At 38.2% G+C, this 14,842-nt stretch overlaps 1 protein-coding gene across 1 annotated transcript in view; it reads right to left on the bottom strand.

Moving 5' to 3' along the window:
- The window catches only part of enpp1 (ectonucleotide pyrophosphatase/phosphodiesterase 1), a 66,896-nt gene extending 53,955 nt beyond the window's left edge, over window positions 1–12,941 (bottom strand). The window contains exons 1-4 of the mRNA XM_079831416.1: window positions 12,711–12,941; window positions 10,558–10,630; window positions 4,498–4,626; window positions 1,005–1,130 (exon numbers count right to left, since the gene is read on the bottom strand). Of these exons, the coding sequence (XP_079687542.1) occupies window positions 1,005–1,130; window positions 4,498–4,626; window positions 10,558–10,630; window positions 12,711–12,839 (457 nt within the window). The 5' untranslated portion in view covers window positions 12,840–12,941. The remainder of the gene's footprint in view (window positions 1–1,004; window positions 1,131–4,497; window positions 4,627–10,557; window positions 10,631–12,710) is intronic.
- Window positions 12,942–14,842: the final 1,901 nt, after the last annotated feature.

Genomic DNA, 14,842 nt, shown 5'->3' with positions numbered 1-14,842 from the left:
GTCTATGGAGAGTCCCCACAAAGATAGTAAACCAGACATGCATGTGTGTAGAACTTTAAATGTAATATAAAACAGCACACTTCAGTTAAAATTTGCACATAAAAATTAGTGTACTTCTTTAAAACATCCCAAAAAATTTTTTAAACGCAATGATTTAAAATGTAATTTAAAGTTAAACTTATATTTTTAACATTTTTATAATGTCACATTGTACTCTCTTTAAGTACATTTAAGTGATGTATTAATTATTACTATAACATTGTCTGCGAGTACTATTTTTTTAAAGTACACTTTTAAGATTTGAAATACGATGCACATTCAATACAACACACTTCTTTTTCACACGGGTAGTTTTGTTGGGCTGTTTAAAGTTTAACGAAAAGTCTATAATTGGCTATTTGGCAGATTCCCAATATGACAACTTATCTTACAGTACATAGTGGGACAAAATAAACTCTCTTTTTTTTTTACAAGGTAATAAAAGTGGAAATGTTTAATAGCTTTTAGTGCAAGACTTTAAGATCCAATACAGAAACTGGCTTTTAAAAAATAAACCTATTTACTGGAGTAAATGTGATGATCAGTATAAAACAATAGTGCTGCTATAACACTATTGGACACTATTCTGTCCATCACACCCGTAAAGTGGCCTAAAATAATCAGCTGAGCATTTGTGAAAATATTTAAAAGAAAAACAACTGGCAATGAAAACACCATGTAGGGAAGCTTCACTGCTCTCTATCCTGCTGAGGGGAGATTAACTCCAGGCCCGAATAACTTCAGGGAAACCCTTCAGATCAATCACAACTTCACAGACACTATGAGCCGTTCAACAAAACAGATACATGTCTGTTCAAAGCTATGAAATAAACCTAACCAGCTTGAGGATTTTATACAATCCTTCTGGGATTGTACCAAACCAAAATGTCTTTATTTTCACTTACACAACATAAATGACAACTAATGAATATGCAGCTATGGAATACAGAGCAAATGTCATGTACCTTCACATGTGCTCTTGTAGTTCGAGCAGCAGTCACCCACTTTCACACAGTCTGCAGAACAGGAGCAGAGACTGTTCATCAAGCGCTCCTCGCCACAGCGGAATTTAGAACATGTCCAGCGTTGACCTGGAACACAATGATTGATGATAAACAGCACGACAGAGATGTGGGAACTGGGAAGATTATGAGAGTATTCGATTCAAGTTTAGTTGTATAGTGATTTGCACAGTACATTTAGTTTCAAAGCAGTTTGACAGAAAATGTGTGTTTCAGTACAGTATCAAGATATAAACCGCTGAGGATTTGGTATATATAACAAGCCTTCAGAGCTGTATAGAGGAGTGTATAAGAGGATTTACAAACAGACATTTGATTAAAGAATAACTTTATACCTATTTATAGTTATTACTATTGTAACTACATGCAACACGTGTAACAAGAACACTGTAAAATAAAGTGTTATCAAATTTAGTATTAAAACAACCGAAATTCAAATTAACTTTAAACTTGAAGAAAATCAACCCACCCACAGGGAAAAAAGGTTAATGCTGTTAAATAAATGAAAAATATCTTACATTTTGGTAGCATTTAACAAGTTTTTCAATCTCAATTTTTTTTTCAAAGGAACAAATAGTGACCAATAATGTCTCATGCACAACCATTAAATTATATATTTCTTCTTTTTATTATGGAAATGTTCAACCATACAGGGATCAGTGCTATTTTAGTATCATTGAGGTACTATTATAGTATAATGTTGCCGTGTTTTTTGTCATTTTTATTAGCTCTCTTTTATATTTTTAATGGTTTTAATGGTAACACTTTACAATAAGGTATATTAGTTAACATTAGTAAACTACATTAGTTAACATGAACTAAAAATGAACTGCACTTATAAAGCATTCATTTATCTTTGTTAATGTTAATTTCGACATTTACTAATGCATTATTAAAATCTTGTTAACATTAGTTAATGCACTGTGAACTAACATTAACAAACCATGAACAGCTGCATTTTTATGAACTAACGTTAACAAAGATGAACTAATGCTGAACAGAGGTGTTGTTCATGGTTAGTTCATGTTAACTAATGCATTAACTAATGTTAACTAATACAACCTTATTTGTAAATTGTTACCGTTTTAATTATTTTGGTGCATCGTTATCCTCAATGAAAATGACATGCTGTATGTTGAACTCTGAAATTTTAGTTCTTCTTTCTTACTACTTATTATTATGATGATTTAGTTCAAACTATTACTAAAGTTCGATTAAAGTTATATTATTATCTATTAGTTATATCATAAAATGCTGGTTTGGTTGTTATGCTTTCAAATAATGATATAACATTATTAGTAAAATATTACATATCACACATCCCTGCTTGCCTTCTCCTGAAATACAAAAGAAGATATCTTGAAAATGTTTCAACTGGTTGTCCACACAATGAAGGTCAGTGGGGTCCAAAAACAGCATGACTTTCAAAAACATTGAGGAATGTTTTAAAATTTATTCCACAGACAAAATGTAGACAAAGTCACATATATCTGGAAAGACATAAATGACCGATTTCTTAAAGAAACCACATTTTTTAACACAAACACTGAGTTCTAGCGTCTGCTGGCAAGATAAGGATTATGTGTAGTGGTATTTGCAGTTAGTAGAGGTGCTTATCTTGAAACATTCTAGGAAAATTTGTTTTATACAAGATAAAGAAACAAAAGCAACATCTTCTGTAGGTCTGTGGTTTTTTGTATGTATGATAGTAACAGCTGCAGCTGCTTCACTGGCAGTTCTATAGTATAGTAAATGTGAAATGAGATAGGAGGAGACAGCGAAAAGAGTCTGTGTCAGCAGAACGAAAGTCACTGATCCTTTATGTGCAATTCACCAAAGGAAAGCAAAATCCACCCCTTCCACACATGCAGTGCACACAGCAGGCGCCACAGAGAAGAGCGTTTGGCTACTGTGTTGGAAAATGGAACAGATTCAAAACATCAGGGGGAAAAAAACTACAGGGAGTGACTTTGAGCCCAAACTCGGAGACACCCAGTAACTCCACAGAGCTCTAATACTGTACTGAGGGAATTTCAACAGGTGGGTGTTGATGGTACAGACATTCTTGTTCCCAATGTTTGCAAAGTCAGGCCTTTTCTGGGCTGTTCCAGACCTGCATAAATGGTCAGTGTCTGTACACACACTTTAAATAACTTCATTTTCCCTTTTTCTATCTCAGACACACATACACACACACACACACACACACACACACACACAGAGATGGTTTGCAGGGATACCGAAAAACAAAACATAACTTTAGGCTTCCTCAAACTGAAGAGTGGGAGTGTGATGTTAGAGTACCATGACCCAAGGGAGAGTTTACACCCATTATTAATAACCGTCTCAGGTGATCCATTCATAAGAGAACAGCACTAAATACAAGGGTGAACAAAATGTCTAAACATCCAATCCAGGTTTTTGGACACAATTAAAATGAAATAAGAAAAATATTATAGTTTATATTTGGTTCAAATGCAATTGGTTGAACTTAATAGTGCTTTTTTGACCCACTTAAGAAGGACTTTTACTGACTATTACTGATCTTCTCAGATAAAACGGAAGCAAACTCATTGCATTTGCTTTCGGAGCGCTATTGAATGTGACTTGGTGGGGTTTGTTAGTCTCTCTACACTAGAGTTTGGATCTTGAAAAAGAGTGTGGGTGTTGTTTAAGTTGTTGTTTATAATGTTTGAAAAGGACTGAAAAGGACCCATGTGAGGGTAGAGTCTGGGGAGGAGGGGGTGGGACTTTCTCGGTAGAAAAATCCTTCCAGTGAACTGAAATGTTTGCTCCCAAAAAAGTCATGCACCATGAAAACCAGGGACACATGGATGCTCACTATGTTCCCTTAAAGAGTCAACACACCACACATAATGACACGCGATGGATGTTTTGAAAAAAAAAAACGTTATTCAATTATATTTCAGCATAAACATACAATGATAAAGATATAGTGTCACACACTGGCTTCTGCTTGTTCTTAAAGGCTGAATCATTCCAAATGAACTCTGGCAGCACCTGCTGTTTTAACAGGAAAATAGAACAAAGAATATAATTTACATGTAGCGTGTCAATTCTACGTGGTATAAAAGACTCTCTCTCTCTTTGCGTGTGTGAGAGAAACAAATAGCGTTCTAAGCGGTGGCAAGTCTGGGCGGAAGCCTTCACACTACAGTTTACAGTGCATCAAATATGCTGTGAAAAGTCTGCATCCATTGAGATGAATTGCAATAGTGAGAGAAAGTCTCAAGGAAAAGTCTGAAGGGCTCAGTCAGAGGGTTCAAGATGAGAGAAGGTGAGTGAAAATATATCTGTGCTAAACAGTCACCAAAAGGTATTTCAAACTTCTTTTTGCCCTTAAGCAAAGAACGGAAAACAAATTTGAGAAAGAGAGAGTTAAAGAAAGTGCAAAAGAACGAGAAATGTCACTTACTTGGTTCCACACACACTTCTTCGTAGTCCCGGCAGCAGGTGCCTTCATATACACATGCAGAATCACAGTGGCACGCTCCATTAGCATCACGACTTTTGGACATGCAGAGATTTTTACAGCTATCAGTAACTATCAGACAGAAAACACACAAAATAAAGAGCATGTAGACAGAATGATATCTCAAATATAATGTGTCAACTATAATAACAATACAGGGCTTCATTACTATGATCAATGACATTTAAAGGTGATTACACAATGGATTAAATATTACACAATGATTATAGATTATATACTTTTTACACTCACCAACCACTTTATTAGGTACACATGTTCAACTGCTCATTAACGCAAATATCTAATCAGCTAATCACATGGCAGATAATTAATGAATTTAGGCATGTAGACATGGTCAAGACGATCTGCTGAAGTTAAAACTGAGCATCAGAATGTGGTAGAAATGTGATTTAAAGGTCCCGTTTTTCCTGTTTTTTTGAAGCTATGATTGTGTTTGCAGTGTGCAATATAACGTGTTCATGTTTCGCGTTTAAAAAAAACACAGTATTTTTCACACAATTTACTAGGGGTGTAACGATTCGTTTTAACAACGATTCGATTCGTATCATGATTTGAGGTTGTCGATACGATTCAAGGACGATTTTGGTTCATTTAGAACAATACGATCCGAAACGATTCAGTGACTTGAAATCGATTCAGTAACTTTTTAGCCAAAAATTGTGTGACTGAAATAAATATCTGGATACTGGTCAGTGCAGGTGAAGTTTCCTAGATTCCTGTTGTTTCTTGTAAGGGAATCAGGTATCAATTAATTATGGATATAAACAAACAAGTAAACAACAATTAATGGCAAATGCATTCAAATTTTATTTGAATAAAGTGCAACCAACAGTTTAGGTTGAATTAACAGGAAGTTAACCTTTTCTGCTCTCATTTTCAATATTCAATACATTTTCAATAAAAGCACAGTAAGTGCAACCAACATTTCAACAGTAGGTTAACCTGCTACTTCTGCTTTTGTTATCCAACATAATAATATTACAATATTAATATCAAAAATAAAGTGCAACTAACTTCTCTTCAGGTTTAATTAATAGTAGATTTACCTGCTACTTTTACTGTTGTTTTTCAACATTAAAATAATACAAATACAATATTAATATCAAAAATAAAGTGCAACCAACATTTCTTCAGGTTGAATAAACTGGCGAAACCTGCTACTACTCTCAGTTTAATAAACAAACAATATTTAACAAAAGATAAAATGTAACCAACTACTCTTCAATGACTCTACATATTTCTTTTTCAAAAATATCAACATGATCTGACCTCAGAACACTTCTCTGTACGTTCACTATGTCGCCAGCAGTACTACAAACTCGCTCTGCTGGCACACTGGTGTCAGGAATTCACAGGTAACATTTAGCAAGGGTTGAAAGTACAGGTAGCTCTTTCTCCTGGTGGCTTGATCATTTCTCGCTGGTTGGCTTCTCCTCTGCCATCCGCCATGCTATGTTTTGTTTTCTTAGCGCTGCTGCTGGTGCGTGCGTTGCGATGATGTCACAGATAGGCAGACTGAATCGAGTAATGTTTAACGCCTTTATCATTAAAAGGCCTAAGAAAAAACATCCATTTAAAGTCTGACGTGCTTAAATCCAATGCGTTATTTCCTATGATCGATACAATCGATTGATTACCTTTTAAAACGATGTTAGATCGATATATGTCGTCCGGAAGGCCAACTTGCCGAGCACAGATCGATGTAGTTAGATCGTAGGAAAATAAATCGATACATCGATGTAGTAGATGAATCGTTACACCCCTACAATTTACTTATCTGTATACCGCTGTTTTCACTGTCCTAAAAACAGCTTGAGGATTTCCTTATTCTATGAAGTCCCTCCTTCAGAAATACGTAGCGAGTTCTGATTGTGCCAGCGGTTCCCGTGTTGTGATTCGACAGCAGCTTAGCGCACGTTGCCCGGAAAGGTCACGCCTCTTACCATAACGGGGAGATGCATGTGCTCAAAGTACAGCGTCCCTGAAGGCCAAACAAAGGTGATTTGACTCCAGGATGAAAATAATAGCGTCTCGACGACATGGCGACAAACACACTCTACGAACGCAACACTTCCTCTCCTCAACGTGGGAGAGCAACAAGACCACGCCCCCTTTTTTGCGTATTCTTGTGGGCGGAGGTTAGTCAAAAAACTGTTCTACTGACGTCATTAAAGCAGGATGTACAGGATTTGTCTGCTGCTTTTGACACAGGATGTACTGGATTTGTCTGCTGCTTTTGACACAGTCAATCACCAGATTTTCCTGTCAACTCTCATGAAGATGGGCATCTCAGGAACTGCTCTCCAGTGGTTCAAGTCTTACCTCTCGGGTAGGTCCTTCAAGGTGTCATGGAGAGGTGAAGTGTCTAAGTCACATCATCTAGCCACTGGCGTTCCCCAGGGCTCTGTGCTTGGACCACTTCTTTTCTCCATCTACATGTCATCACTGGGATCTGTCATTCAGAAACATGGCTTTTCCTATCACTGCTATGCCGACGACACTCAACTCTACTTCTCATTTCAACCTGATGATCCATCGGTTGGTGTTCGTATCGCTGCCTTCCTAACAGACATTTCTGCCTGGATGAAGGAACATCACCTGCAACTCAACCTTGCAAAGACAAAACTGCTTGTGGTCTCAGCCAACCCAGCACTTCACCACAATCTCTCCATTCAGCTAGAATCATCAACCATAACTCCGTCCAGGACAGCCAGGAACCTTGGAGTTGTGATCGATGATCAGCTAAAATTCACTAACCACATTACTGCAACAACCTGCAACTACTGCAGATTTGCACTATTCAACATTAGGAAAATTAGACCCTTCCTATCAGAGCAGGCCACACAACTCCTGGTCCAAGCTCTTGTTCTCTCCAGACTGGACTACTGTAATGCCCTTCTAGCAGGCCTTCTGGCATGCACTATCAAACCCTTGCAACTGATCCAGAATGCAGCGGCGAGGGTGGTCTTTAATGAGCCAAAGGGCCCTATTTTAACGATCTGAAACGCAAGTGTCAAAGCGCGAAGCGCAAGTAACTTTGTGGGCGGGTCTCGGCGCTGTTGCTATTTTCCCGGCGGGATAAATGGCTCTTGCGCCCGGCGCAAATCTAAAATGGGTTGGTCTGAAGTAGCTTCATTATTCATAGGTGTGGTTTGGGCGTAACGTGAATAAACCAATCAGAGCGTTATCCAACATTCCCTGTAAAAGCAGGTGCGCAAGTTCCATTATGGATTGCTATTATTATGGCGTATTTACCAGGCGCACGCCAGGAGCGGTTCACAGCCGAGGAGACTGATGTTCTTGTAAGAGCAGTGAAAGACAGAGAAGTTGTGTTGTATGGGGATGAGAGAAACCCACCCAAAATAGCGTCGATTAAACAGGCGTGGGAGGAAATAGCCACAATTGTTTCATCAGCTGGCATCCGCAGGACGTCGCACCAGTGCCGCAAGCGCTACAATGACATCAGAAGACGGGGAAAGTCCAAGCTTGCCAGCATCAATCGGGCACGCCGTGTAACGGGAGGTGGATCTGCCTCTACTCAGGACCTGACGCCAGCAGAGGACATCGCTGCGTCCACCCTCACCAATTTTTTTTCCTGGTTCTTGACGGACAAACCAATTTGTTAGATGTCCTTATATACATATATGTCTTGCCAGAAGTTGCCACTATTGGGCAAACAGGTCTCCTTAATTATTAGACTACAATTAGCCTGAATAATTTGTAAGCTAGATTTATGCCTATTTTTTCACATCTTCGTGGCACACCACAATGATTTCCGTCATCTCATGTGTTAATATTTTTTAGTGTAACAATTTATGATTTGCAAAAATAACTGTTGCATCTGTGTAGATTACATGAGAAAAGTGTATGCGCGTTGTGCACGCTATACAGTACATTATGGTCAAGCATGTGCCCTTAAAATAGCATAATGAACAACGCGCAACGCTCCACTGACTTTAGACTAGGTTTTTTCTGGTCAGTGGCACAATTGTTTAATGGAACAGCAAAATAGCACCAGGGATTGTTTGCGCCGGTACACGCCTCCTTTTTTGCGCTGAACCGCCCAGGTAGCGCAAGTTCATTCACTAGTTTAGCGACGTGCTTCTGTGGAGGGAAAAGCGCACTTTGCGCGGGTGCAAAATAGGAATGACACATGCGTCGGTGTACAAAGTCAATTGCGCTGGGTGCAAGATAGGGCCCAAAGAGAGCGCACGTCACGCCTCTCTTCATCAGTCTGCACTGGCTGCCAATAGCCGCTCGCATCAAATTCAAGGCACTGGTGCTCGCCTTCAAAGCAACCACTGGCTCTGCACCAATATACCTAAACTCACTCGTTCAGACTTACACACCCACCAGGAGCTTACATTCTGCCAGTGAACGACACCTTGTGGTGCCATACCAGAGAGGCATTAAATCGCTCTCACTGACCTTTTCCTGGACCGCCCCCACTTGGTGGAATGACCTGCCTATCTCAATTCGTGCGGCTGAGTCTGTAGCCATTTTCAAAAAACACCTAAAGACACATCTCTTCCAGCAGCACCTGACCAATCAAGAATAGCACTTATCATTCTATTCATTTTCTGTCTGTCTAATTTATTTATTAAAAAAAAAAAAAATTCTGTCCTGTGTGTTCTGTACTAGATTAACTGAGACTTGTTACAGCACTTGCATACTGTTGCCCTTGACTGTTCTAGTTGCTTCTATTGCTCTCATTTGTAAGTCGCTTTGGATTAAAAGCGTCTGCTAAATTACTAAATGTAAATGTACAGGGATGTAGTCCAAACCGGCCATTCGCTGTAGGCTTTGAAAGGGAACTTCTGTTAACTAAAATATCTCGCTTGGCATTGAACTTTGAGCTTTATAATTTTACAGGTATTATTTATGCTCTAACAGCAACATTACACACTAACTAAAGTTTGAAAAATGGGATCACGAAGAACAGGACCTTTAAGTGACTTTGAATGTGGCATTGATGTTGGTACATGGCGGGCTGGTCTGAGTATTAAAGAAACTGTATATACTGGGATTTTCATGCACAACCATGCCTTGTTGATGCCAGAGGTCAGAGGAGAATGACCAGACTGGTTTGAGCTGAAAGAAAGGCACCAGTAACTCAAATAGCCACTTGGTATGCAGAAGAGCATCTCTGAATACACAACACATCAAACCTTGAAGCAGATGTACAGCAGCAGAAGATCACACCCGGTGCCACCCTGTCAGATAAGAACAGGAAACTGAGGCTACAATTTGCACGGGCTCACCAAAATCGGACGATAGAACATTGTAAAAACATTTCCTTATCTGATGAGTCTCGATTTCTGCTGTGACGCTCGGGTCAGAATTTGGCGTAAACATGAAAGCATGGATCCATCCTGTCTTGTATCAACGGTTCAGGCTACTGCTGGTGTATTGGTGTGAGGGATATTTTCTTGGCACTCTTTGGGACCCTTCGTACCAACTGAGCATTGTTTAAACGCAACAGTGTACCTGAGTATTGTTGCAGACCATGTTCATCCATTTATGACCACAGTGTACCATCTTCTGATGACTACTTCCAACAAGATAACACACGTCACAGAGCTCAAATCATCTCAAACTGGTTCCTTGAACATGATAATTTCACTAAACTCAAATGGCCTCCACAGTCACCAGATCTCAATCCAAAAGAGCTCCTTTGGGATGTGGTGGAACACAGGAGATTCACATCATGGATGTGCAGCCAACAAACTGCAACTGTGTGATGCTGTCATGTCAATATGGACCAAAATCTCTGAGGAATGTTTCCAGCACTTTGTTGAATCTATGCCACAAAGAACTAATGCAGTTCTAAAGGGTCCAACCCGGTACTAGCAATGTGTACCTATTAAAGTGGCTGATGAGTGTATGTAATAAAAGATTATAAAGGGTGATCTTTAATATTTCAGTCAAAGGCTGGCCTAAATTAATTTATGACCAGAAAATAGTAGCAAACTGATATTGTACCTTTATCACTGCAGCGGAGTTTCAGTATAAATATGATTGCGAGAATTAAAGCCAGCAAGGTGAGCAGAAGGACCTATAGAGAAACAAAAACAAGAGAGTCCAACTGCAGTTACAAGATTCAGTAAAGAATGAATCATTATTATAATTGCATTACTATAATTAGCTTGGATTTTAGGAAAAGTTAATGGTTAAGGGTAGGGCTAGGAATATATTTCTTGACAAAAATTTTGATTTGGCACATAAGAAACATTTTTTCTTATTAACAGCATTGACAACATGTGCTGCTTAGTTTTCATTTCGTTTTCTTTCTTTTTTTAAATCAACTAACCCCAAACCTTTGAATGCTACTGTATACTTAAATACATTATACCTTGACTTCAAGTCCATTGAAAAAAATCTAATTGCAAATGAACAAATTAACTGTATATTTTACACGATTAAATGTAATTCTAAACAGCCGTTTCACATAGTACATCAGGGTCTTTCCAGTTCTTTGTGTGTAAATTCCCCCTCCTCATCTTCCACAGGTGGTGCTGAATGTCTCAAACTGTTGTGTAGTGAACAAAATGGAGCAAGATTTCACTGAACTTGCACACACTTTTCATTTATTTGAAGGTTTAATGTGAATTTAAATAAATGTCTGGGCCTCTGCAGAAATATGAGATCAGAATGAAAACATCCACTACATGATGCCTAAGGCAGCTTTGTTGACTTTAGAATAGCATGCTAAACAAAAATCTGGTCTTTTCTGTCTATTTGTTTTTTATTCGTACAGTAATGGTTCTTCCAACAGCAATGCATAAGCATTCAATCTGTTGGTGACAACCATTTGCTTGAATGGGATGAAGGAAGCATTTGAGTCAATACACTATTAGTCTAACGTTTAAAGTTTAACCTAAAGCTGCCAAGATCAACTATAAGAATTGCACAAACCAACTACACATTTAAACTTGCACATGTTGGAATGTATCTGGTAAACTGTTTATTTGGAATGAGAATTGTTTAGAAATATCAAAACAAAGGATCCTTGCAGCCCTAAAAAGCCTCATAGGGAATAACCTTATGAAACCTCCACTAGCTCAACTCAAAGGGATGCTGTAATGCTATATTACACAGTGAGGTACATTGGCTAGAGGTAGTTGATGACCAACATTTCTCCAAAGCTCTGGTGCAGCCAGCTGTTACAACACTCTCAGAAAAAAAGATACAGTGCTGTCACTGGGGTGGTACCCTAAGGTACAAAAGTGAAAAGGTACATCTTTGTAAATGGTACATATTAGTACCTTAAAAGGTACATATCAGTACTTTAAGAGTGCATATTAGTACCTTAATGGTACATATTAGTACTTTTTCGGTTTTGTACCTTAGGGTACCGCCCAAGTGACAGCATGTACCTTTTTTTCTGACAGTAGTTTTCACTTTGCTGCACAGTAGAAATGTCAATTACCTTTAAAGATTTCATTCTTTTCCGTGACTCCCTTATCTTTCCAGGCTTTCACTGACTGTGGGAACTCTCAAAAAGTATGATGAATAATGAGCTAAATCTCAGCTTTCTAAAATAGCCTACATTTAACAGCACAAATGATTAAATATACTCTACAAAAACAAAGTTGAAACGACACAAAACTTTACATACAATATAATTCTCCTAAAAATGTACACATAGGCCTATCTAAAAAATACAGCGGCAAACTATACTGAACTAATACTGTACTATACATTGGTCTTGTGGAAAGATACACTCTTGAAAATAAGGGTTCCAAAAGTGGGTTTGATGCCATAGAAGAACCATTTTTGTTTGCCTTTCAGTGAACAAAGATTGTCTTTTTTTCATTAGTGTAACTAGAACATTTTAATATTCTGAAAAAGCTTTTTCCACAAGAACCTTTTGTGCAATGTAATTGGTTACAGATGTCAATTCTTCATGGAACCAGATGCCAATAAAGAACTTTTATTTTTAAGAGAGTAGGCTATGTAAGCTTACTTCAAATAGGCTAAATAAAGAAAATAACCAAAGAAAACCTTTATCCTTACACAAACTATGAAAGCGTAAAGGTTAATGAGTAGCACTGCCAGTCATGAGTTGCTTGTTTAACCTAGTTTCATACACCGGCTTTTATTTCCCCCATACTGTCCCATGAGACTTCTCTTACCGCAAAGAGGATTTTCACGTATCTTGACTTTGTTTTTGCGGCGTTTTGTGTCCGCTTGGACCGCTGTCCTGACCCCAGTAGGTTGGCGGCGTGCTCACTCATCTGTTCATCCCGCTTGGTTGAATCCATTATTGATCGAGCGCTCAGTGTGTGTTGCACAGGTTTGTTTCGCAGGGACTCATTTCAAACTTTGTTATCTAGTGACTTTGTAGCTCGTGCAGTGAAAGGACCGCCCAGCTGCGGTCTACCAAAGGTAACATGAGCGGCAGCACATGCCCTCAGTGTAATTATATTTAAACCCGGGAATAGGCAGTCGACTGCGGGCGAATAGCCTACTGTTTGCACTGAAATAATTTTTTGTAGGCTAATCTGTCGATATAATATGTGCATCATACCGTATTTGACTGATTTACGAAAGATTATTCTCATTAACCATATGTGGTTGGTAATCAGGCCAGCAGTGATTTGTTTTCTGGAGGGGGAAAAAATCACTTGTTTGGGTAAATCAAACATAAATTGAAAGTACAAATTAACCAAGTGTCACAGTTTTCTTCTTACAGAGTGCATTAGATTCACCCCAAGGTAAAAGCTTTGGACTGGTTGGACATGTGCTTGCATTAATAGCTTGTAATTTGAATAACAAAACGGCTACAAACAAGCTTCAATCAGGATGTAATAAGTAAAACATGCTGCAAAGTGTCAAGCCTTTCTTTGTCCATAAATAACTGAATGCATTCTGACATTCCACATGAATTGGTGCATTATGTTGTGATGACCTCAATATATAAAAAGCTAGGAACTAATTTACTGCATGTTATGGGTATATTGCGCAACTACGCCCTCTCATGGACAGTCGCCGCATGTACACTCAATCGTTCAACATCATTTTATTGTAAAGAGTGGATAGTAGACGTTGGCCCATTCGGTCATCAAAAGTACCTAAATTTAACTTTATGTCTTTAGGCTATGATCTAACAAGAAATGTAAAATGGTTTTGGCATATCATCATAAACCAAAAAAAAAAAAAAGATAAATAAAATACATATTTTTACCTGTAACCTTTAGTTTGGTTAGCATCTTGTTAGCTGTATTCCCAACAATATGAAGATGGCAGTATTTTACAGCTAATCATTATTATGGAGTATATATGATACATGTTGTCTGAATTTGGGCAGAGCCAGCAGGGCTGATTATCTGAGCTGACAGTATCACATTCCTAATTCATTTAGTCTCACACCGCATCCTTCAGGATACGGGGGGGATCTAATTAGAATGAATACAAAGAGAGGTCATTACATTAAGCTCAATTATTTATCAACATCAATTTATGTAAAGTGTTATATTTTTTAAATGATATGGTGTGGTGAGCAAATTTTTTTTTAGATTAGACTATTTAATGCAATTTTCATGTGATAATTGAGTATAGTTACCTTTCAATTGAAATATTTTTAAGATAAAAATGTAAAAAAATGTAATGTAGTCTATATAGAAATACTACAAAACAATCAAGAACAATTGTATTCTAGGCATAGGCTAATTACAATAATTATATCATATTGTTAAGTCTGTGGCCCTGCTGGAAATCTCATCAACTTAATGCTTCTGCTGTTGTTGTTGTTTTTTTTGAAACATGGAACTGCTTTAACCAGCTCAGTCAAGATCTACTACCTTGATTTCAGCCCAACAACCTGGTAGTCCAGCTAATCCATTCTCCAGAGTATAGCTTGGATCAGTTCATGACCAGAAATGAGCTGCGTGTTGAAACCATGTAAAACCACTTACTGTCAGTTTGACCTCATATAGCACAACATTCCAGATATCAGGAAATATACAGTCTCTAACTGTTGTATGAGATGGTTCATAATGGCACTGGTGCTTGCCTACAAAGCAACCTGAGGCTCTGCACAAATATACCTAAACTCGCCTATTCAGACTTACGCCCGAACGATGCTTCGCAGTGCCATCCTAAAGAGGCACAAAATCACTCTCCCAGACCTTTTCCTGGACCGTTCCCACCTGGTGGAACGACCTATGTCAATTCGAGCAGCCGAGTCTGTAGTCATTTTCAAAAAAACATCTAAAGACACATCTTTTCCAGCAGCACCTGACCACTTAAGACTAGCACTTAACTA

The sequence above is a fragment of the Gobio gobio genome (assembly GCF_949357685.1).
Source record: "Gobio gobio genome assembly, chromosome: 12".
NCBI classification, from domain to species: domain Eukaryota; kingdom Metazoa; phylum Chordata; class Actinopteri; order Cypriniformes; family Gobionidae; genus Gobio; species Gobio gobio.
The sequence above is the reverse complement of the archived record's forward strand: the minus strand, read 5'-3'. Positions and strand labels throughout refer to the sequence as shown.